The sequence below is a fragment of the Cavia porcellus genome, unplaced genomic scaffold (assembly GCF_034190915.1).
Source record: "Cavia porcellus strain 051 isolate PalLab524CR breed Dunkin Hartley unplaced genomic scaffold, mCavPor4.1 scaffold_15, whole genome shotgun sequence".
Taxonomy (NCBI): domain Eukaryota; kingdom Metazoa; phylum Chordata; class Mammalia; order Rodentia; family Caviidae; genus Cavia; species Cavia porcellus.
The window spans coordinates 71,993,194-72,016,889 of NW_026947498.1; the positions used below are offsets into that span (position 1 = coordinate 71,993,194).

At 47.6% G+C, this 23,696-nt stretch overlaps 1 protein-coding gene across 2 annotated transcripts; it reads left to right on the top strand.

The window, feature by feature from the left end:
* Positions 1-5: 5 nt before the first annotated feature.
* Cx3cr1 (C-X3-C motif chemokine receptor 1) lies at positions 6-12,316 on the top strand. 2 transcript variants are annotated; one of them, XM_005001109.4, is made up of 3 exons: positions 9-144; positions 7,528-7,646; positions 9,386-12,316. In XM_005001109.4, exon 3 carries the CDS (start codon positions 9,395-9,397, stop codon positions 10,463-10,465), a length of 1,071 nt encoding a protein of 356 aa, XP_005001166.1. In that variant the 5' UTR covers positions 9-144; positions 7,528-7,646; positions 9,386-9,394; the 3' UTR covers positions 10,466-12,316. The 2 variants fall into 2 exon arrangements, with proteins under 2 accessions (XP_003464194.2, XP_005001166.1); XM_003464146.5 differs by lacking the exon at positions 7,528-7,646 and having other exon boundaries at positions 6-144.
* Positions 12,317-23,696: the final 11,380 nt, after the last annotated feature.

Consider the following 23,696-nt stretch of genomic DNA (forward strand, 5'->3'; position numbering starts at 1 on the left):
GGAAACCAAATGCTATTGGCTAATTTTGCAATACAGATGCCCTCAGAGAGAGAGAGAGAAAGGGAAACACTTGTCACTGGTGGAGTCTGCGTGGGACAGGGTGGCTGAGTGGCACATCCTGAGTTCTGTGCCTGCCTGCCCCAGGTAGGCACGGGGACTGCTGGGTACCTGTGGGCAGGGTGGGGCGGGCCCCGCGGTTGGAGTAGGTAGCCATGTGGTTTTTGGTCTGCACCACACTGCAGACTATGTTCCTGAGCATGCTGCAGCCTAAATATACCCAAGAAGCGCGGGAATGGGATGTAGTGGGGATGAGCTCTGCCCCTGAGATGATGGAACAGGATTAGAACTCCTGGTAGTTTCATTTTAGGGACACCTGGAAAACCTTGAGTTGACATTGACTGAAAAGAGCATGTGATAAACTTGTACCGGGTGAATAATGAATTATTCATTTTCTAAGATAGAAATAGTATCGATGTCTTAGGGCAAAATTAAATATTGTAGTGGGGTCATGACTTTGGAGAATGCATGAAATACTGACCCTAATGGCTAATGGTTGAACTGGGTGATGCATACTGGAAGATTCTCTCTACTTTTAATTGTTTGAAAATTTAATAATAAAGAGTATTTTGATAACATCTGCATTTTATTGTAAATATAAATATGTTTAATATAAATGTAAAATATGCACAAAGATTAAATGCAGAAAAGCTAAACACCAGTGTATTTCATCTAGGGTGTTTTGGGTTTTTTTTTTTTAACCATCTACAGGTTTTTTTTGTTTTGTTTTGTTTTTGAGTCAGGATCTCACTATGCAGTTCAGGCTGGCCTTGAGCTCACTTTGTAGCTCAGGCTGGCTCTGACTCAGACAATGATTCTGCCTCAGGCTCCAGAGTGCAGGGATTACAAGCGTGTACTGCCGTACCCAGCTGTATCTAGAATATCTATAAAGAGCACTTTTTGCATTTACAATCAAAACTTTTAATTAATAAGCTGCTGGCACAAATTCATTGTTCAACTATAATATATTCTTTTATAACTGTTGTGAGCACACAAGACATGGAAAGTTTGCGCCATTGGACAATGTCGCCTTTGGAAAGAAATTCCAAGAGCAAGACAGGCCTTTTAGAGGCCCCAGCTGCCACTGGCTTTTCCTCCGGGTTGTGGCGATCACAGTCTGAGTCCTATAGCCCTGTTTTGTGAGTTTCAGGAACAGGCAAGGGATTTTAGGGTTTTCCTCCCCCTCCCTAAAAAGTGTTGGTTTAGCTTAGCTTAGCTTAGCTTTCTTTTTGAATACTTAAGGTCTAACACTTGAGGCAAAAGAAAACTAATCCCAAAGCGAAGAAGACTATCCTCAGGAAAGGCCGGGAATCTCCCTGCTCGGCACCTGTTGGAGAGGCTGGGCATCTGGAGAAGCAGCAGGCAGGAAAGGCCACTCAGTGCTGGGCCCTGGGGGCCACTGCAGGTTGGGCTAGGGGCAGGGGCTGGAACCAAGGGTCTCTGGAAGAGAGGAATGGCTCCAGGAGGCCAGAGTGGATCCTCGTCTTTCACCATTTTGCTTTGCTGTACTGTCAGGGCAGAAAACAGTCTCTGCTCAGCTTCAGCCTGACCCCTCATGGCCCGGAGGCTGCCATGGCACTGACCTGGCCCTTGGGAAGGAGCACCTAGACTCTGTCAGCTGCAGGACAGTCTCCATGCACTCTGCCCCCACCCTGCTCCTCAGTTGCCCCCACTTCTCAGAGCGGGAACAGGAGTTGCTTCCCTCTGGAGCGGAGTCTTGGCTTCACTCTTGTGACCCGGCTCGGCACAACCCCTTGGGAAGTCTGCTTCCTCCTGCTACAAGGCGCACTGTTAGGACCCGAAAGCTGGAAACGGGCACACATTGACTTTCGCTAAGGATCGGGAACAAGGGATAGCAGGTCCCAAGCACACTCCTGGTCCTCAAAAAACTGTGTTGTTATCACGGGGAAACTGAGGCGTAGACAGTTTGGGTAACTTCACAATCCTGACTACTTTCAAAATAGGTTATGAGCCATTCAAAGTGTTAGCACTGACCCAGTTCAAAACCACCTCTCTGCCCACCCCAGCCCCCCGCCAGGAGGCGCAGTCCTCCTCAGCCAGGGGCTGCAGCCTCGGAGAACCTCTTTCCCCAAATCAAGGATCTTCAGCAGCTCCTCCTCAATCCTACCTGTCTCAGTGTTCAGAGACCACACCACTGCAGGATGTGCCACCCAGCGAGGAGAATGTGGCTTCTCACGGCTGGTCACAGTCACACGGAACAGTGGACGCGGGATGGCAGAGTCCAAATCTTGGCTGACTTTTCTGAGGACTTGTTCTGCTTCCCAAGTACCTGAGAGTTGTTCCACAAGCCTGGACCCTTGTGTCACTCATGCTGCCTGGGTAAACCAGGTTGCAGCTGAGTCCTGGTGCTGACGTACCTCTTAGGCGGAGTGGGTATCATATTAGGCCAGCTGTCCTGTGGAGAAAATTTTTGTGGTCTCTGGCCACAGTGGGTAGTTCAACCACCTCGTCTGCTTACTTGGTCAAAGTGCAACTATTTTGGATTGTGAGTCTTGGTGGAGGGGGAAAATATCTGTATTCCATCTCCTGAAGTATCTCAGTCTGCCTTTATGCCTGTGTTTATTGTTGAATGTAATACACTGAAAGGACGATTCCAGACAGCATTCAGGGTAAGAGCTTATTAAAATTAATCTCCACCTAACAGTTCAGTCCAGGGGAAAGAACCTTGCTAGAACTTGCCAGAACCCTGAAGTCTCCCTCATGGCACTGCCTAACAACAACCGCTTTCCCTGTGAGTAACCATAATCCTTACTTGTCCATTTGGCTCAATCTAAACATGCATCTTGAAACAGCATGGCTAGCTTTGCCTATTGTTTCTCTTTGCATACAAAGATCACTCACAGATTTACTTTTTGGTCAGGCTTTTTTGGCTCAACATTGAGCTTTTCAAATGTATCCAAATTGTAGGAGATGCACAAGGCAGCGCAGTCCAGATTGGCCCTAAACTGGGTCTCACACATGTGCACGGGCACCACCAGCACCATTTGGGCATCTGCTAAGAGACTGCTAAGGCGGGAAGAAACCTCTCCCTTCACAGGCAAGCACACGTGCCATGTTAAATCACACTCACCAGACGAACAGTAGAGCACTGGATAGCACCATTGGTCACACCAGCTCACCCTAACTTGACCTGGAGATCAGGGCGCCACTCATGTTGCCTAAGTGGCTACACCCAGAGGAGAAACAACCTCTCTGGTCTTCTTGGTGACAGGAGGTGGGTTTGCAGCCTGCAGCAAGATGCAGAAGTTAACCCCTGTTCCCCACCAACAGAGACAGAGAGGGCCAGATCCTGGACAAAGACCTTCATAGGTCGCAGAGCAGACTGAAGCCTGACAAGTTTCCAAAGGATTTACCCACATCCCGAGTAAGAAAAAGTCCTTACAGGTATTCTAAAGCAAATGTTCTAAGAAAAAGGAAATGAAAAACATCTCTTATTTAGAACAAAGAGAACTAAGCTTTTGTGCTTAATTTTTATTTGCCCTTCACTAGCATATGGTAAAGATGCTCAATTAATCAATTAATTATTGGTTTAATTAATAATTAACAAGTCCATCTCCTCTCTGTGAAAAAGTCCACTTTTTAAAAAAGTGATAAAGTGTTTCTTTTCAAAATTTGTACCATTTTCTTGGGCAGAAATAATAAATACATGAAGCACTTGAAAGAGGAAAAGGAAGGGGGTGTCAAACCCCAGACAATGGCAGGTTTGGAAAGGACAGCTACTAACCCCAAGAGCCTACACCCAGGGCTGGTTTCCTCCTGTCCCTGTTGCTCTGCAGCCTGCGTGCATGCATTTGCCTCGTAGTAAAGCTTGGAGGGGCCGATGCTGCGCGGCCTTAGGCGAGCTGATGACTACAGCACTTTTTCCTAACAGCCCCCTGGAATGGAACTCAAGGCCACTCATCTGACTCTAGCCTCAGCTCTCTCTGCATCTGTGTCATAAAAATAGCTATCATCGTAGGTGGGAACGCCATCAGGATCTGGTAAAACTTGGCTGCCCCAGCACCAAGGGCTCGGGCATGGCAGTGGGCTGAAAACTTTCCTCACCAGTACGAAGTAAACTCCAGACTCTCCAGGGCCAGAAATCAACAGATCCAGATCAGCTCTGTCTCCACCAGAATCTCATCTGACCACACACAGGCTACAACCCTGCCTCCCGGGAAGCTGGTGGGCAGCCATTCTGTGAACTATAAATCACATGTCCACGAGGTCCTCACCTCAGACCCGTGATGGCTTTAAGACCTCTTCCAACTGATTCTTGAGCTGTCAGAGCTGGCAAAGCCCTCGGAGAAGATGGGTTCATGCTTTCATTTCACATATCAGTAAACTGAGGCAGAGCTATAGCAGGGTCTCTGGGCCATTAGTGCATGGACTGTGTGGGCCCTGTGAGGGGTGTGGCCTTCAACGGCAGTGTTACATAATAAGGCAGGAAATGAGCTGACCTTTCAGCTGTTCTCTAGAGGAAATTGTTTGCTTCTTTCTTTCTTTTTCTTTCTTTCTTTCTTCCTTTCTTTGTTTTAATCACTGTAGATTCTGGGAGTCTGCCAGTGAGGATCACACAGGGGTGGCAAGGGGCCAAAGGGCACCCTTCCCTCCCATTTGCTGCTTAGCATTCCCTGAAGATCAGCTTGCTGAGTTTTGACCGAGGAGGAACAAACTCAGCACTTCAGTTTGCAGCATGGCCCAGGTTTCTTCTCAGAGGACCTGGGCCTGCTATTTCTCAGTCCTAGTTCTAGAGAAGTGGCCTGGAGAATTCCGAAGGCCTCCCCTCCCACAGCTGTGTGCAGAGATGCATCTGGGCTTGAAACCTCATCTGCATTCCCTCTTCGGACTCATTAACCAAGTCTCTGAGCTTCTTCTCCTCATTTCTCATGCGGGCCTGTGGAGACAGTTCAGGGGACTGCGCGTGGAGCAGAACCTTAGCAGGCAAATCAGCGGCAGCTTCTTGCTCCTTCTGGGCTGGGGATGGAGCTCGGGGGGAGAACACTTGCCTAACATGCAAATTCCTGCGCCTGTTCTCTAGCACTGAAAAAGATCCGTGGTTAAACTGGGGCTTTCTGAGGGCGACTCCTGATTTTGGAACACTAATAGAACCAGAACATCCCTGAGACAGAAAGCAATTTTCAAGTTGAACTTGTTTCAAGAAAAAATAAATCGTATAAGTCTCTTGGCACTAGACTGTGCCCCAGACTTAAACTTCACTGTTCAAAAAAAATACAATATAAGGAAGAGCCAAGGGAAGTAATAAAGCGAAGCTGCATTAGATTGGGAAACAGTAAGCAAGGTGTAAAGCCAGAAGAAGGGAGAAGGGACAGAAGAAGAAAGCGGATCAGCCTCTTAGAAGAGGAGGAAGCATAGAAAAGGGAAGCGGATTGGAGATAGTGGGTAAGGATGCCACCACCCCACCCAGAGAAAACAGTTAAAAATAAATGAGTAGACATGAGAAAAGGAAGTGACCAGAGGAAGTGGGCCGGGATGGTCAGTGGAGGAGAGCAGGAGTTTTATGAAGTAGGTCACGTGCAAGCCAGCCCCATCTGAGTGTGGGACACAGACCCTGGCCAAGCGCCACTCCTAGGCTCAGCGCAGATTCTCCCATCTCAGCATCAGCTGTTAAACGCTGGGCTTAGCAAACTCGAGGGTGCAGGGAGCTGAAAACAGCCCTCTGGGGCCTTGGGTTCCTGCTGGCTTGCTGATGCAAGGTGCGGGGCGGAGGGTGTAGCTCGGGGGGAGCACTGAGCCCTGAGATGCAATGTGTAGCCTCAGAGTTATTGATGTACTCCTGGTGTGTACCTCTTGCAACTTCTGTGGGTACAGAACCTAGCTAAGAAGACACTCCAAGCATTCATCTTGTGGAATTCTTACACTTGGTTCTCAGGAACAAAAAGAATGCATAGTCCAGGTCTGGCCACCCTCACATCTGCTTCCAAAAAAGCCTCTCTCCAGGTTCACCTCCAGCTCTGAATATCTCAGAGGACCCAGATGTAAAAGCTGTCCTCAGCTCAGGCCCACACTTTCTGAAAGGGCGTCTCACTAAAGCTATCAAGTTCAGTGGAAACTTGGTGAAAGGGAGGCCTTGCCATGATGTCAGGTTTCTGGTGCAGATGAGACTCCTGAAGCTCTGGGACTGTCCCCTGCTGCGGCTTGGCTTGAGCACAAAGACTAGAAATCTCTTTCAGAAGAGATAACACCATGCATCACTCTGATTCACACAGCCTGGCATGGCTATTTTTCAGCGCTTGCCTAGAAGATGGTTGAAATTGCTCACAGAGGTGCTCAATGATCAGATAAGCCCAGTAGCACGTGTGGGAAGCTGAGTTGGCCACACTGATTTATGTCTGTGATTGGGGGTGGCCCGTGCTTCTCTTTCAGCTGATGCATCTCTTTTCTTATCTTCTAAGCCTTCCACTGATTCACTCATCCTTTCATCCGTTCATTCAACACACCAGATACCAACAGAGCTCTGAGAGGTGAAGAGCCCCTCGGCTCATGACCATGGAGGACACTGTACGCCCAGTGGACACTTGAATGGTTGCTCTGCCCTCTGCTTTATCTGACAGCCATTGTGTTCCTGGTCCTTCATCTTTGGTGGTGGTGAGGTAGTCTGGCAGGAACAGAGGGGACTCAGCTTTAGTCCTGCTCCTGCTTCTGGCTGGGTGGTGAGCAGGATACTTAACATCACACGGTCGGGCCCTGCTGCGAGGCTCCTGTTGATGTCTTCCCCACTCCTCACTCTGGAGCGTGTCCAGACCGGCCCTCGCTGGGGCTCATGGTAGGTGGGTAATCACCTTCCATGTGCGTAGCACTGTGGCATCCTGGAGAGGGACTCCTGCAGGACCTGGGACATTTCAGGGGTCCTTGTTAGGGATGCTGAGCCACCAGGGAGCCAGGAAGAGAGTGGCTGAATGTTGATCTGTCCTCCCTGGGGGTCCAGAAGCGGTCCCCTCATTGCCCCTGCAGTGTTACCTGCGACAGCACCCCAACTGCGAGAGGATGCACTGGCCCACTTGTCCAATTCTGTCTGAGTCAAAGTTGACCCATGTGAATTTTCCCCACTGAGATGAAAGCCTCTTGGTGCCTGAGACGGGCTGAGCGACCTCTGGGAGAGGACCAGCAGAGCTCTGCGCTGCGTGTGGTATTTCAGACAGCTTTGCTGCGTGGGTGTCGAGCTCCCCAACCAGGACTAACCCCTGCCTTATTATTATTTATTTATTATTACTAAAATTTGGCGCAAATTAGAGAAGATGTCCCCAGATGTGCAGCATCCTTGAGCCAGGATACCCAGTGTCAGCACTAAATGTGGGGCTCCCTTGGTGCTCAGGCAAGCAATCAGTTGCTTATTTCCAATTTCCCCTGCCTGCTCTACACTCTGTGCCAACGTTTATCTCTTTCTCCTCTCAAATATCCTGGGAGCCATTCTGCAGCAGTGAATTAAATATACAACTTTCGTTTCAGAATCTCAGAGAAGGCAAAATAGACTCGAAGGCATGTGGAATGTCTAACAGTAAGACCAGTTTGCTAAAAGCTCCATGAGGAGTGGCTAACTCTCCACCCCCTCCAAAATAAGCTGAAAAGTAAGTGCCCCACTCCCAGGGGGGAAATTACAACAATTTTTAAACACAGAATGTCCAGGATGGCCAGAGTAGAGTGAAAGAAGAGTCTACAGACAGCCCTGACAGTCCAAAGACCCAAAGGCTTCTCCACCTAATGAAGGAAATGACTAACCCAGGGTCCCTCACTGTAGGCTCCAAGGTCTGAGCTATTTCTGCTGTCGCACAGCAGCACGTCTGGGAAGACGACGGTCCATGGCACTAAGTAGTAATTGTTGTCTTCCCTTGAGACATATGAGACTGAGACTTGTAGAGCTCAAAAGCTAGTCACACATCAGCCACTTCTGTCAAATTAAATATTGTTGATTAAAGTCATAGCCTGGCACCTGCCTTGCAAGCAGGCAGTCGTGAGTTCGATCCCCGGTACCGATAAAAGGAAAAAAGACCAAAAAAAAAGTCATAGCCTGAGGTTTGGATCCACGCAAAGTGTCCTTGCAGCCTGTAGCAACCGCACACCTTGCCTGGAGTTGAGAGCCTCTGCGAGGCCTGGGGTGGTCCAAGGAGGTCAGCCTCAGCCAACTGCATCGCAGAAGAGGCTGGGCAGGGAGAAACAGTGCCTGGCTGGGTGGGCCCTCATCCACAGAGACCGAGTAAAACCGCACAGACGGGCTGCAGAGAGCGGTACACACTCCTGGGTAAAGAAGCTGAGGTTTGCTTTCAGTTTTGGTGAGGAAGGAGGTGAGGATATGCATGAAGAGGGTTTGAAGACTAAATTTCTGAAGGGCCTGTCTATGGAAGGCTGCCTCATGAGCCGCCTCCAGAATAAATGTCCCAAACGTCCTGGCTGGGAATGTGTTTATGCCCGACCTGTTCAGTTTGTGCTCAGAAGGAAACAGGAGGTAAGAACAGTGGGGAACCCAGAGCCCACGATGCCCAGGTGGATTAACCCTGGAGCCCACCTCTCTGCCGTCTCAGATCAGCCGAGCCTTCTGTAGTTGCACAATGATGCCTTCTCTTCCCCAGGGCTGTGGGATAGCCCGCGACCTCAGCCTGCATGAGCTTGGGGGGTTCCCATACGTGGGATTCTCTATGCTGAAACTAGGAAAGTCCTCGGCAACTCAAAGCCACAGAGTCACCTGTAGTGTGTGACTCTCCATGGGATCCCTTCTGAGGAAGAGCAGGCCTTGTTGGTCCCACGAGGAAGAGAGGAGAAAAAGAGGGGTCAGTCTGTCAGAACCGCGGGAGAGAGTCTGAGACCTCTCTCCCCCAAAGAGAATCACAGAGGGAAAATGAGGGTACAGGGGCAGGAAAGGTGGAAGTGAAGAGAACACCTTTGGGAAGGGTTCGGCTGAAGGACGCCCCTGCGGCTACCACCCTTCCCCATCCCGCGTCTCACTTCCTGCCTGTGGTCCTCCCTGTGGCCTCCACACGCCGGTCAGGCTGGACACTTTTCAGAGAGACTTGAAGAGCCAGAAGAGACCTCTTTCTTTTTCCAAAACCTACCTCTGAATGCTGGCTGAGTCGCTGACACTTGGCTTTGGTCAAGTCCTCTCAGAGACCTCTTTGAGCCTCTCAGGGACCTGACTGTTTCTTCTACCCAAGACATCTGTGAGGACTCACAAGGTGGTGATGCATGAGTAGACAAGGTAGCAGCCGCCCAAGCGATATGGATGTCTACCTTCCTGCCTCTGGGGGGGCTAGACAGAATTCTGCATTTGGTCCTTGAGGACTAACGCTGCCATTTGTTTTCTCTTCTGATCCAGGCTTTCACCATGCCAACATCCTACCCTGAATCCAACACACCGGACTTTGAGTACGATGAGTTCGCAGAAGCCTGTAAAGTGGAAGACATCGTAGCATTTGGGGCCGTCTTTCTGTCCATATTTTACTCCCTCGTCTTTGCCTTTGGTCTGGTGGGCAATCTGTTGGTGGTGTTCGCTCTCACCAAGAGCAGGAAGCCCAAGAGCATCACTGATATTTACCTCCTGAACCTGGCTCTGTGTGACCTGCTCTTCGTGGCCACGTTGCCCTTCTGGACTCACTATGTGATCAATGAAGAAGGCCTCCACAACGCAGTGTGCAAGCTCACGACTGCCTTCTTCTTCATCGGCTTCTTTGGCGGCATATTCTTCATCACCATTATTAGCATCGACAGATACCTGGCAATCGTCTTGGCAGTCAACTCCATGAACAACCGGACTGTGCAGCATGGCGTCACCATCAGCCTTAGCGTCTGGGCAGCAGCCATCCTGGTGGCAGCACCCCAGTTTATGTTTACAAAGCATAAAGACAATGAATGCCTAGGCGACTACCCTGAAATCCTGCAGGAAATCTGGCCTGTGCTCCGCAATGTTGAAGCAAATGTTCTGGGCTTTCTGCTGCCCCTGCTCATCATGAGTTTCTGCTACTTCAGAATCATCTGGACATTGTTTTCTTGCAAGAACCAGAAGAAATCTAGAGCCATCAAACTCATCTTATTGGTGGTCGTCGTGTTTTTCCTCTTCTGGACGCCCTACAATGTGATGATTTTCCTGGAGACCCTCAAACTCTATGACTTCTTTCCCAGTTGTGACGTAAAGAGGAAACTGAGGCTGGCCCTCAGTGTGACTGAGACCTTGGCGTTTAGCCACTGTTGCCTCAACCCCCTTATCTATGCATTTGCTGGAGAGAAGTTCAGAAGATACCTGTCCCACCTGTACCGGAAATGCAAGGCGGCCCTGTGCGGTCCCTCGGTCCATGCCGGCTTCTCTGCTTCAGAGTCACCGAGGAGCAGACAGGGCAGCATCCTGAGCAGCAACTTCACTCACTACACGAGCGATGGAGAGACATCCATCCTCCTATGAGGGCTCCCCCAGGCCGTCTCTGTGGGAGCGCAGAGCTCCTGAGCTGATGCCAGCTAGGCGCATCAGTTTTGTTGTTACTTCTTACATGGAAGAAATATGGACTCCGTACTAACCAGACAGTCCGGTCTTTTCAAGAATTGTGCTTAAAACTTGAATGATAAGGCTAGTCGTGGCTCTTACTGGAAGGTCAGGAACTTTTTCTTTCTCCCCCCCCACCCCCTTAACTTCACTTCAGAAGGAACTTTTTCTTAAAGATGACAAAAATTCAACCCTGACTAGTTTAGTTACAGGGTGGTGGGTACTACTCACAGTGGTGAGGGGATGGCTGAGCCCTCAGGGTGAGTTGAAACCAGACCCTGAATCTAACTAGAGCTTTTTCTCACTGATCTTCAGATCTTTGAGTAGCGACTGGTCTTCCAAGCTCACATAACACAGCTCTGTCACTAGAGAGGGACTGAAACCTATTCCTTTCTGGTCCCAGGGTCCAAATTCCCAGGGAAGGATTCTGATTGGTTAAGCTGGTACCAGGGACCCGTCTTTGGACCAGAGGGTGTGATCCCACAAAGCAGGACATAGCACCTCATGATTAGAGGTGAGGAAGGTATATCTCCAAGAATTTGTAGGGGTGAACACTGTCCTGATCAGACAGCACAAGGGCCAGACGCCATCCTCACTGTGTACCTAGCCAGTGCCTCCCCGATCACGTGAACCAGTACCCGTAGCTGACTCCCTGTTCACTAAACCTCTTTCTCCCCACCCTGCAAGAGTTCCCAGCTGCTCACTGCATCCAGTCCAAACTCAAGTGCCTGGTGCCTGGGCTGCCACAACGTCACCTAACCTACAAATTCCAAAGGAATTCTGTGGAGGAGAGAGTCCTCCCCAAATGATTCCACTTACTCCGTCAGTCAGGTCTCTTCCATAAAAACTCCACACATCTCATTCCACTTGTTTTCGGGCCCTGAGGGAGAGATAGAAAGGACCCTGCCTCAGAGCGAAGGGATGGATTCCAATCCCAGCTCCGGCCCTGTCTACTGGGAAGGTTGGGCCAACAGGGTGCCATTTCCCGGTCTGTAGCCAGGGAATAATGGCACTCTTCAATAGAGAACCCCTTTCCAACATGAAAAGCCAGCCACTCTTGCAGGCCATAACCCTCTACTCTGGTTCCAGATGTCAACTTTTCTGCACCTGGTAGTGCTGCACTCTGGCCAGAAGTGTGGTGACAGAACGTAGCCCAGACAGAGAGGACACTGGACCCCATCGCAGCACTCAAGGAGCGCCTAGGTCCACAAGCCTACCTGACCCAAACCTCCTCTGCTGTCCTCAGTAGTCCTTCCCCCAGGGACTTCCAGCGAACTCCTACCCAGCTGGGAAAAAGCCCCATTCCTCTTGCCCCTGCTAACGTGGAAAGCCAGGGAACAGGGTCAGCCTTCTACTCTCAGTGAACACTGAGGGTGGTGTAAAACTTCAAAGCTCAAAAAACAACTGTAACAGTGCTGAAAAAGATACCTATGCTCTAATCACACAGATATTTTCACGCCTGCAGTTACCAGCATGTGTTTAGGATTCCAACCTTAACAACGTATGGTTTTATAATCTGCTTTTTTCAACCTTGGATTGCAAATACCTCTCTTACATAATCATCACGTTCGAAGACTCTACCAGATTGCACACTCACTGAAGCAGAATGCTGCAGCCCTGACAGTCTTAGCAGTGGGTGTGTTTAATGAAGGAGAATAAATCATGTTCCTTCAAGATCATGTACCATAATTTACTCACCATTACTCTGTTGATGAACATTTAACTTGTTTCCAATATTTAACAAATACACACTTTGCATCACTTATGTCTGAATTGTTTTCTCCTTGTTCAATTATTTCCATTTAGATAAATTCCTTCTCATGGGGAATAATTGGGTCAAAGGGCACAGAAGCTTTTTAGCTTTGGTACATACATGTGAAGTTAACTTATCATAAAGCCTTTCTTGAGCACATATTGCATACAACATGTAAGCTCAGGTCCAGAACTATTCCAAAGGCAATGAGATCATGCCTCTGCCCTCAGTGACTTACCATTTAAATGAAGAGAGACATAAATAAATATGAGGTGTGATTGAAAAATATGGTGAATGTTAATTTTTTTTAAATTTAGTTTCTTGATATCTTCCCAGAAGTACCACAGTGATATATGTGCACCTGGTGTTTATAGCAGCACAATCTATAATAGCTGGATCTTGGAAACAACTCAAATGCCCACCAACCAAGGAATAGATTAAATAGATGCAGTCCTTTTATACAGTAGAGTACTACTTAGCTATAAAGGATAAACTAAAGCCTTCTGTAGGTAAATGGATGCAACTCAAGGCGTACTCATAAGTGAAACAAATCAGATCGCATGTATAAACATCGTATTGTCTCTCAAGTGTGAGAAGCTGAAAGAGTTAACAAGATCCAAAATGAGGAATAGATATTGTGAAGCAGGAAGAAACTGTTCAAAAAGAAAGAAAGAAAAACTGGGAATGGGAAACAGAGAAAAAGGAAGGGAAAAGCAAACACATAAAAAGAATATATATGTTGTATATATATAATAGTTAAGCTAATCACACTACTAATTTCTCTTAGTTCATTGAAAAGAAAGGTTTATGCTAACATCGTTTGGGCAGCTAAATGCCTATATCTTATACTCTGAGTAGCCAACTTAAACATAATAATATGCAATGTATTAACCATTGTTACTCTCCCATTATCTTGTTTTGAAATTTTATTTTATTTTTTAAAATAATCCTCTTCAAAATACTCTCCCCCACTTTAAACACATCTATCCCACCATTCCTGCCGCTTCTGAAGCAGTCTGCAAATTCTCTTTTGTGAATGTCTTTAGTTGTGCTGTTGTGGCTGTTTGCCTGTCCTAAATGGATTCAAAATGCTTACCTGTGTCTGTCATGGTCATCTTGACTTTGGGGAAGAGCCAGAAGTCATCCGGCACCAGGTCTTACGAAGGACACTGCAGTGGTTTCTTAAGCCTGCGTTTCCACTGGATGCCATTCACCACAGTTTTGTTCACCACTCAAACACTCACCACCATCAGGGGTAGTAGGAAGGACAGGATGAGTGGGGGAGAGGGGGATTCATGACAATGAGTCTTTTTTTAATAATACTTTTTGAATGTAAATATCACCATATACTTTGACCATACCACATAAGCAGATTTGCATTACGTGCTAGCTCAGGAGCGGTGACTCTGGATTCCACTTTTAGAGATGCGGGATTTTACAACAGAGAGTGTCATGCAGGCTGAGGAAGTTTCATGTTTAATGAGGTGGAAGAGAACAGAAGGCTTTTAGGATGTGAACAATCATCGTGCAGATACTGTAAGACACTGGGAGCGGAGTGGGGGCGGGATCTTGTGGTTGGTAGTTATGGGCTGGGTCAAGCAGCCAGGGAGGGAGGGGTGTGGTTGGACAGTGTTCACAGTTTGCTCCATGATGACTTGATCCCACCTTCAACTGTTGTGTTGAGACTGGATTAAAGTTTAATTTGCTTTCAGAATCCCCAGGAGGTAGAAAATAATCATTTTGTCTTGAGAAATAAAAGAAGGGAACCAATCACTTTCCTTCCCAGAAGACATTAAGTGTGCCTCGTGAGACTCCTCCAACCTCTCATTCATCTTACTAAACAGGAAAATCCCAGACAGCTAGGACATCAGTGCCTAAATAAAAGAATCATGTTTGAAAAGCAGAGTTGACCCTCAGCAGACAACTGGGTCAGATCAACTCCTGCCTCTGAGCTCAAAGGCTCTCCCCAAAGCAGAAGAAAAATGAGAGATTCCAGATGACGGTGCACAGTCGGTCCAACATAGCTATTGTGTGATCTTGAGCAAGTTACTTAACATCTGCTAGGCTCAGTTTCCCCATCAGAAGAACAGAGATAATCGGTGCTACCTCCTAGGGATACGAGGGGTATGAGTAGACTACTTCTGCTGTGCTCAAGATGGCCAAGCAAGCTCCAATGAATGGTGGTGATTGCTTCTATCCTTTCTCTCATCCACTCTTCCCAGAAGGAAATTCATACTATTTTGTCCTTACTTTTCTTAGTCCCCAAATCACAGACTTCTCCGTGGACAGGGATAGTGGCATTCAAGCATAAGGTGCAGCTGAGGAGAAAGACAGCAAGAGCTGGAGTCTGACCCAAGAATCCAGTGAAGGGGCTGGGGATTTAGCTCAGCGGCATAAGCGCCTGCCTTGCAAGCAGGCAGTCGCAAGTTCAAACCCTGGTACCGATAAAAATAAAAATAAAAAAAAATTTAAAACTCCACAGTGAATCCCCGGAAAAGGCAGAAGTGTGATTCTCACCGCGCCACCTCCCTCCTTGCCTGGGTAAGAACACAGGCCGCTTGGGCTTCTGGGCATTGAAAGTGCAGGTGCGCAGCAGGGAAACCCTGGAAAGAAGGTCCAGAGGCAGATGACCAGCAGCTACCCTCACACGGACAGGCGCGACCCATATGTGCAGCCTTTGGCAGCGACTCTTCTGTGACTTCGTTGTCTCTAATGACAGAGCATCAACAGATGGAGAATCACCAGCGGCAGACACAGGATTCCCAAGGTCACTGCCACTCCGACCTCAGCTGGACAGGACAGATGTCAGGGATGGCCACATCCAGGGCCTTCCCAGAGCTTGGGCCAAGTGCCATGTCCCTTCACATAGTCCTACTCACTTCTGGCTTATTCTGTGTTTTTTCATGACCTTCTAAGGGATATTTTCTTTCCCAGGGACCTGGTCACCAATCTATGTTTTAGGTTCCTGGGAAGAACTATCGGCCCTTACAATCCATCACACCTGGAGCACATGGGGGTCTCCTGCCCCCGCCCCGTGTGCATGCGTGTGTGTGTGTGTGTGTGTGTGTGTGTGTGTGTGTGTGTGTTATATGTGTGTACCCTCAGTGTCCAGGGAAAGAGACACTTCTGGTGTTGCAGCCTCAGCAGGGCACGTGGCAACCCGACTCCAAACCCCCCCCCCAGGAAACACAAGCCCCCAGCTGATGTGGCAGCTAGCCCACCTCAGAAACCAGCTCCCCTCTGCCGCTGCTTCCCCGTCACTGGCCTAAGCGGACCACTGCAGTTTAACTTGACTTGCGGGAGTTGTTTGCTGAACTTGCTGCACTGACAGCATCGTTTTTGGGCTACTCTAAAGAGCACACTGATCTGCGAGCGAGTGAGACAGGTGAGTCTTGGCGAAGTTAAAAATAGCTGATTTCTATTCCAAAGAAGCTCCATCCACAGGGACCCGAGTCACCTTCTGCAGCTCTGTGCTCAAGGCCTGTGGTCAGGCAGCAGGCAATATTGCTCTAGGCCCGCCTGATGCAGCCATAGCAACTGCAAAACAGGCACCACAGGAAAATTACTCTTTTACATCATAGTTCCTCATTTATTGAGAAAAAAAAAACAAAAAATTAACTGTACTCGTTTTTCAAAATTAGGTAAGGTTGTTCAGCTTTCAATGTGTTTGCTTTATGTCCTCTACATCTTTTCCTGATTATGAGACACAAGGGCATCATAGAAAATATAAAAATAAAGAATTTTAAATTTAAACATTTAAACTATATAATATTCTGCCTCTTGAAGAGTTTAACATTGATTTTGTTTTTTGGCTGTATCTTTCTCTGCAGATATAAATTTTTTTAAAGATTTGAGATCATCATAACACTCATAGAGCTTTCATTTTTTTTTTTAATTTTTTGAGACAGGGTGTCACTGTGCAGTTCAGGCTGGGCTTAAGCTCATTTTGTACCCAGGCTGATCTTGAACTTGCAACAATCCTCCTGCCTCAGTCTCCCGAGTGCTGAGATTACTGGTGTGCACCACCATGTGCGGCTTTATATCTTGTTTTTTAAATTAGTATTAGGAGAAATGCTTTCCTCTATAGTAAACTCAAATATAACTGTTTTAAAGATGGGGTTTCACTGTGTTGCCCAGCCTGGCCCAGAACTTGTGGGTGCAAGAGATCCTCCTGCCTTGGTCTTCTAAGTATCTGGGAGCTCATGACAAAGAAAATAAAACCTTTTTATCATATATATTTCCCCTGTTTTTTTATTTGTCACTTTTCCCATCTCATAAAGCAGAACTCCCAGTGATTTCCTCTTTTAAAATTGCTGAGTTAGGGGCAGAGGATTTAGCCCAATGACATAAGCACCGGCCTGGAAGTTTGATCCTCAGTACAAAAAAAAAAAAAAAAAAATGCTGGATTAAACCAGGGTGGTGGCCCAAGCCTATAGTCCTAGCACTTAGAAGCTGAGGCAGAAGGATTGTTGCAAGTTTGAGGCCAGCCCGAGCTGCACAGTGAGTTCAAGCCTAGCCTGAACTGCTTTTTGAGACTGTATCTCAGAAACCAGACAGCAGGACCCTGTCCCTGCTGAGTCCAGACCTGGCATTTGGCATCCTTGCTCTGAGACTGTTGGTCTTTGGAAGTTAATTAATTGCCTTGGGCCTCAGTTTACCCATCACGAAAAGGAGACCTGCCTACATCCAGTGCTCAGGTGACAGCAGCCTCCTATAATGTAGCTGCTGGCCTTTTCCAGCCCTGGAGCTCAGTGCAGAATCTTGTCCTTCACTGGTGCCCTGCGGGCACAGTCAAGCCTCCCTAGCATTAGGGGGGCCTCCTGAGCCCTGCTGCTCCCTCTGCCTGGCTTTGGAGGGAACAGCTTGTCTTTATTTCTTCCGGACACCATGGTATCAGCTTTGCCCTTGGCATTTTCCAAGGTGCTCTCTGTGTGCATGTGGACCCATCCCCACCAATGGCCCTGACCCCACATCTCCCCTCCTCCCACTGCAAAGGGAGCCCGTGTCCCCAGGGCCTGCATCGCCCCTCCTTTCCCATGAAACAAGCGCAGTGACATAGCTCCAGCACCAGGAGCCTGCACACCAGCAACTCAGTTCTGCTCCATCTCCGGCAGCAAATGAGGCAAGCATTTGGAGCCCAAGCCCCGCACAGGGAACTCCACCTGTTTCGGTGGCACCCATGGCTGTCACCTCCGGAGTCCTGGGCCTGAGATCATCCAGTTGTGTGTTGCTTAGTGATAGGACACCCCAAGAGGGCAGAGAAAAGTCACTGGACAGTTTCATCCATCCAGGACTTAAACAAGCTGAGGTCAGCAGGCTCTGGCATCTCAGGGGCCACCTTCATGTATTCAGTCCATTTTCGACCCAAATGTTGCTATGCTGTGCGTGGTTATGGATGCAGGTTCATGAACATAGTGTTGAGTCAGGCGATGGCAGTGTGCTCTGTGATTAACCCAAGCGGGACCTTAGAAATAGGATTAGTGTGTTTAGTGACAAGTATTGGGTAAATTTAGCTACTGCTACTCAAAGAGTGCAAACTTTTACTAAGTACTATAGTTTTATTGAGGTAAAATTAATTTTTTTTGAGACAGGGTCTTGCTATGCAGTTCAGGCTGATCGGAAACTGACTAGCTAGCCCAGGCTGGCCTCAAACCCATGACAATTCTTCTGCCTCAGCCACCAGAGTGCTGGGATTGAAGGCACGTACTACCACCACACCTGGCCGAGGTAAAATTAATGTGCCCCCCCAAAATTGTCAAACATTTCCATGGATAAAATCTTGTCATTTGGCTGAGTTGTAGGTAGCCTTGAGTTGATGTGGCTATAGTTTGGAATGCACTGATATTTGTAGCTATATCTAAATGTATCAAAACGAGGAGTGTAAACTGGACATGATGGTCCATGCTGTAATCCCAGCACTCAGGAGCCGGAGGCAGGAGGATGGCAGTGAATTCCTGTCCAGCCAGGGCCACATAGTGAGTCCAGGGCCAAACTGAACTACACAGGGAGACCTTGTCTCAAAACCAAAAGAAAGAAAAAGAAAGGAAGAAAGGAAGGAAGGAAGGAAGGAAAAGCATTTCTTTTGTATTCATGACTCATTTTTACAGGATGAATCATTTCTGTGCATTACGTTTGTTTCTTAAATCCAAAACCACAATCTGCAGCTTTTTCCTAGAAAACAAATTGGGTCGGAGCCTGCGAGTCCGTAATGGCACCACGTCCCATTGGATCAGGGGCGTATAAAGAAGACAGGAGGCCGCCCTGCTCCCAGAGGTGGAGTCCAGGACGGAGGCCCTGGCATTCGGGCTGGGGAAGACCTTGCTGTGATTTCACGTGGCAGAAGACAGGCAAAGCTCAGGCGCTCCGCTGCCTGCACGTGGGAGGCCACCACCCACTTTCAACAATGCCACTTTTTAAAGTACACATTAATTTCCAGAGCAGTGGCTTTGGGTATGATGTTTTCATGCAGATTTTGATCAAATCCTCCCCCACTCCCTCCTCTTCACCTACCTCTTCCCATGAGCTCTTCCTCTTCTCTAACAACTACATCTCTTTTTCTGTCATATGTCGTTTTGTTTTTAGCTTTTTGAAGAAGCTCTGTACTGATTTCCATGTGCCTGTACTAATTTGCATTTCCACCAGCAGGGTAAAAGTGTTCCTTTTCCCCAGTCCTCCCCAGCATGTATTTTTTTTTCTATGTTGAATAACAGCCATCCTGATTTGGCTAATGTAGAATCTCCATGTAGTTTTGATTTGCACTGTGAGAGGTGTCTGTTTAATTCATTTGCCCATTTATTGATTGAATGACTTGTGCTAGTAGTGCTAAATTTTTTGAGTTATTTATATATTGGACATTAATCCTCTGCCAAAAGAGTAGCCACAAAGATTTTCTGTAGGCCAGCTCTTTACTTTGTCAATTATTTCCTTTGCTGTGTAAAAAATTTTAACTGGTGAGGACCCCATTTGTCAGGTCCTGCTATTTCTGCCTGTGCCTATACATCAAAGTGTTTCTTCTATATTTTTCTCAAGTAGTGTCAGAGGTTTAGGTCTTATATTAAGTTTTTCGATATAGTTTGAGCTCATCCATTTCTACGCGAAGCACAATGGTCTAATAGCATGAAAGGCATCCAGAGAGAAACAGGGCATCTCTGGTCCCAGCTCCTCCCTGATCCCTGCGACCCTCTAAGATTTTGTGTCGGAGTCAGCAGGCCTGCGGTGTTTTGGACTCTCAAGGACTCAGGAGTCTCCAGAATGTACCACAGAGAGATCTGCTGGGGAGCTCAGAGGAAGCATGCATGTCAGATGGGCCCTGGTCACATCTCAGGTCACAGATGTGGATGATGTCATCCGAGACCATGGACTTGTCCCTGCCTGCCTTCGAGAAGCCCCATGACTCTAGAAAGGTTTGGGAAGCTGTCATCTTCACCCACTAGTGACCACGGGCCCACAGGGACTGAGGCTAAATGTCACTGGTCCTCCTCTGCACCCTAGGGCACCTGGTTCCCGATATCCAAGTGGCAGTGCCCTCGTTTTAACTTGTAACAAGAGCAGCGCGGAGTTGGAGATGAGGGTTCATGCTCCCACTCCAACACAGGCTTGACTGCAAAACTTGGAGCAATTCACTGAGTCTCTCTGTACCTTGACCTTCGCTCTGTGAACCTAACAATAGTAACTGTATTTTTCACCTTTCAATGCTGGTTGAAACACACGCAACCTAAAGGAAGGATGTTTTATTTCACCTCACAGTTTCCTAAGGTTTAGCACACAGTTGGCTGGCTGTACGGCAGAGCCCTCATGGTGGGAGACCTGGTGGAGGAGAGCTGTTCACCATAGAGCCATCAAGCAGCAGGACGATAATTACAGCCTCCTGCCTCCTCTCACCGGATCAGCAGCACGATGAGTCCCACGCGCATGGCCACACACCCAGCCTAGGAGACCTGGCCTCCGTGCCGGCTTGTTCCCTCAGGAAGGAGGAAGGCTGCCCTGTCAGCACCCAGCTCCGCTCATCAGCCCTCCTGCCAAAAGGAAGGCCAAGGGCAGCCTCCGGCGCTCTCGCTGCTGCCCTGGCATGCTGTAGATCTACATCCACGGCCTCACAGTCACCGGTGTGGCCAAGTGACATTAATCTCCACTGTCAGGGGAAGCTGAGAAGACCCATACTTCTCCTTTGGGGTTTGAATTGCAAAACTTTGCCTTAATCTCCAATATTGTAAGTCCAGCTTTTGTTCTCACAGCTATATACAAAATCCAAATTGTACCTTTCTAAAATTGGACAGCTAAAGCCATGAATTATCCTGAAATAAATCTCCAAGATCCAAAGAGAAGAAGACCAAGAAGGGCTACCTCTGTGCTTGGTGGGACCAGAGGGAAGCCAGGCACTTGGCAATAGAGCTAACTTCCTCCCTGTGTTTCTAATTCAAGGGACCAGAGTGGCACAGGCCAGGAAATGATGCATACCTAAAGGACAGTGCATTGCCCAGGGAAATTTCAGCATCCCAGCCCAACCCAAGTCAAAGAGAGGAATGGCTCTTTCCGTGTGTAGAGCACTGTGTTGGTGTGAAATAAGCGTGGGTGTCTGCAGCTCTCTGCACCCCTTGGTCTGATTAATATCCAACCACAGGAGGCTCTGTAATCTATGAAGTAACTTACAGTGTTCTCAGTTAGGGTCACAGCGTGGTGGAGATAGCTTTCTGTAGGAGGCTGATAAAGAGTTCCCAGGTGCACCCCAAGGCTGACAAAGCCAGGTGCATGACCCTTCCAGATTCACTCCCTGAGGGTGTCTGTGTGACCAGTTCCCACTCTGTCCAGGAGGAACCTCTGCTGGACAGCCATGGTGCCCACCCCAGGTGTTCTCATCCTGCTCAGCAAATCTGAACTTGCTGATCTACCTGCCAGCCGGAACTGAATTTAATAAAATTATATTTCATCTTCTAAGAAGATCTGCAATTTGTGGACTGGGTCTAGAGCCTTCAAAAGTTGTCCTTGCAGCTGCCTCTGGGGACAATGACCACCACGGTTAGACTACATGCACACGCTACTTGGGATATGAATGGTGAGCATGGACATGGCCAAATCCGTCCTCACAACCCAGCCCCAGCCACTCACTTTTCCCCACGACTCTTCCCCCTACCTCTGATTGCCTGGCCACAATGGCTAACATGGCCGGATGCAGGACCCAGGCAGAAGTGTAACAGTAGGTCCAGATTATCAGACTCCAATTTTGGAAGGTCAGCCTAACTTTCCTGGAAGACCCCAGGTTTAGGGTAACAGGTGGGGTCCCAGAGCTCATCACATGGTAGAAACCCCATTCATCACCCACCAGCTTAGACTCTGGACATGAAGTCAGTGCTTGTCCCAGCTTCTCCCTTCATACAATGAAAATAGAAACCGCTGCCCTCCCTGTGCTGCAGCGGGATGAAGGGAATGAGGGTCCACGACATGCTTAGACCTGGACCTGGCACACGGCACACCTTGTGACCACAGCTGTGTGGCAGTTGTATGACACCTGTCCCACTCGTAGAAAGTGGCCCAGGTGGGGATTTGAACAGAGTACCATGTCGCTCCTCAGCCACACTCTTCCCATGAAGCTGTTACTAATGTGGAAATTTCCGTTCCTTAAGATTCAAAAGCAGACTTCAGGAAGTGACAGGAGACGCCCATCTTCTCTCTCACTGCGTGGGGTTTTTAAATCCTGGCAGCCTTCCCTTCAACCCCTGCCTGGTTGGTGCTGCCCGGGCCTCTTCCACTCAGAGGAGAATTATGGCTCTATCTACACCAAGAGAAAGAGAAAAAATTGTCTTGCAGGGTTTTCCTCTTTAGGTTTTTTGGGGAAAAAATTAAATGAATCATATTAGACTGAAAACTGACTATTTCACTAGATTAAGACTATGAAAGTTTATCTGACTTTGGCCCTAGTGGGGGGGAGGTAATTTGTTTTGTTTTGTTTATTTTTGAGACAGTGATTCAGGTAGTTCAGGCTGGCCTTGAACTTGCTTGTGTAGTCCAAATTCATAGCAATCTTCCTGCCTCAGCCACCTGAGTGCTGGGATTACAGACATGTGCCACCTTGCCCAGCCTCTCCAACTTTTTATTTGAAAAAAAGTCAAAGCTAAGAAGTTAAGTAAGAACTACAATAATCATTATATGGCCTGTATCTGCATGCTCCACTGTACCTTCGGCCACATTCACTCGATCCTTGACGATGGAAGATAAAGACAAAGAGTAGATATTTTTTTGCTCTTTTTTTAAAAATTTTACTTTGAGGGAGCTGGGGGTTTAGCTCAGCGGCATAAGCTCCTGCCTTGAAAGCAGGCAGTCGTGAGTTCAATCTCCTGTACTGATAAAAAGGAAAAAGACAAAAAAAATTTTTTTTACTTTGAAAGTGGTAAAATACAACAGAACAAGACAGAATAAAGCCAACTAAGATCATACAGTGAAAGTGGTACAGAACTTCCCAGCAGGTTACCGGGATAGGTATCACAAAACATTTTGTTATCTTTATAATAGTTGTTCTTTCAATCACGTATATCAAAATGAGATGAAATATAGAACACTATAGAACTTATCAAAACAGAATATTGAATAGAGCAGTACCATTAATCAGAAAAGAGCGAAACAGTAATAAAAATATTTGCCTTCAAAGAGAAGGTAGAAGGAAATCCCCCTTATTCGCTATGGCCAACCTCCCAGGAGATGCTCAGATTTCTGGTTCCCATTTGCTAATGGGGGGGGGGGTAGGAGAAGGGTGATAGGGGAATGGGATGTTTGGCTCTAGGCCGTGCATCAGTAGGTTCACTATTGCTAAGAAGGGAGGCAGGCTGGTTGTTTGGTTTCCCAGTGTCCTAAGTTCCAACATGGCGTGGATCTCAGGAGCTGCTAGTGATTCTTCCAAAGAGTAGATTTGTTTCTTCAAACCATTTGAGAATACGTGATAGACACCCTATTGTTCCTAATTGTATTATTTAATACATCCTAAAAATAAGAACTGCCACACCCGAGAAATTTACCACTGATTCAACAACATAGTCCAATACACAGTCCGAGTGTGTCCAGCTTTTCCTTTGTACTTTTTTGCCACATTCAGGCCCAGCCTGGACCATTAAATGACTTAGCAAGATCCTGTCTCAAAATAAGAATTAAAAAGGACCAGGAATGTAGTTTAGTGAGAAGGCCCGGTTCAGCCCCAGTACCATCTACACACAGAAATGGCCACAGTGAATATGCTTACTATATATTACAAACATGTACTAGTAAAGAAAGTTTTTAAGCAAAAAAAAGATAGGTTTGGGTGGTAGTAAACAGGTTAGTTCACTTAACTAATTCACAGTGTGTATGATTATCAAAATACATCACATTGCACACTATAAATATGTGTAGCTTTTACTTGTCAAATTACTTTGA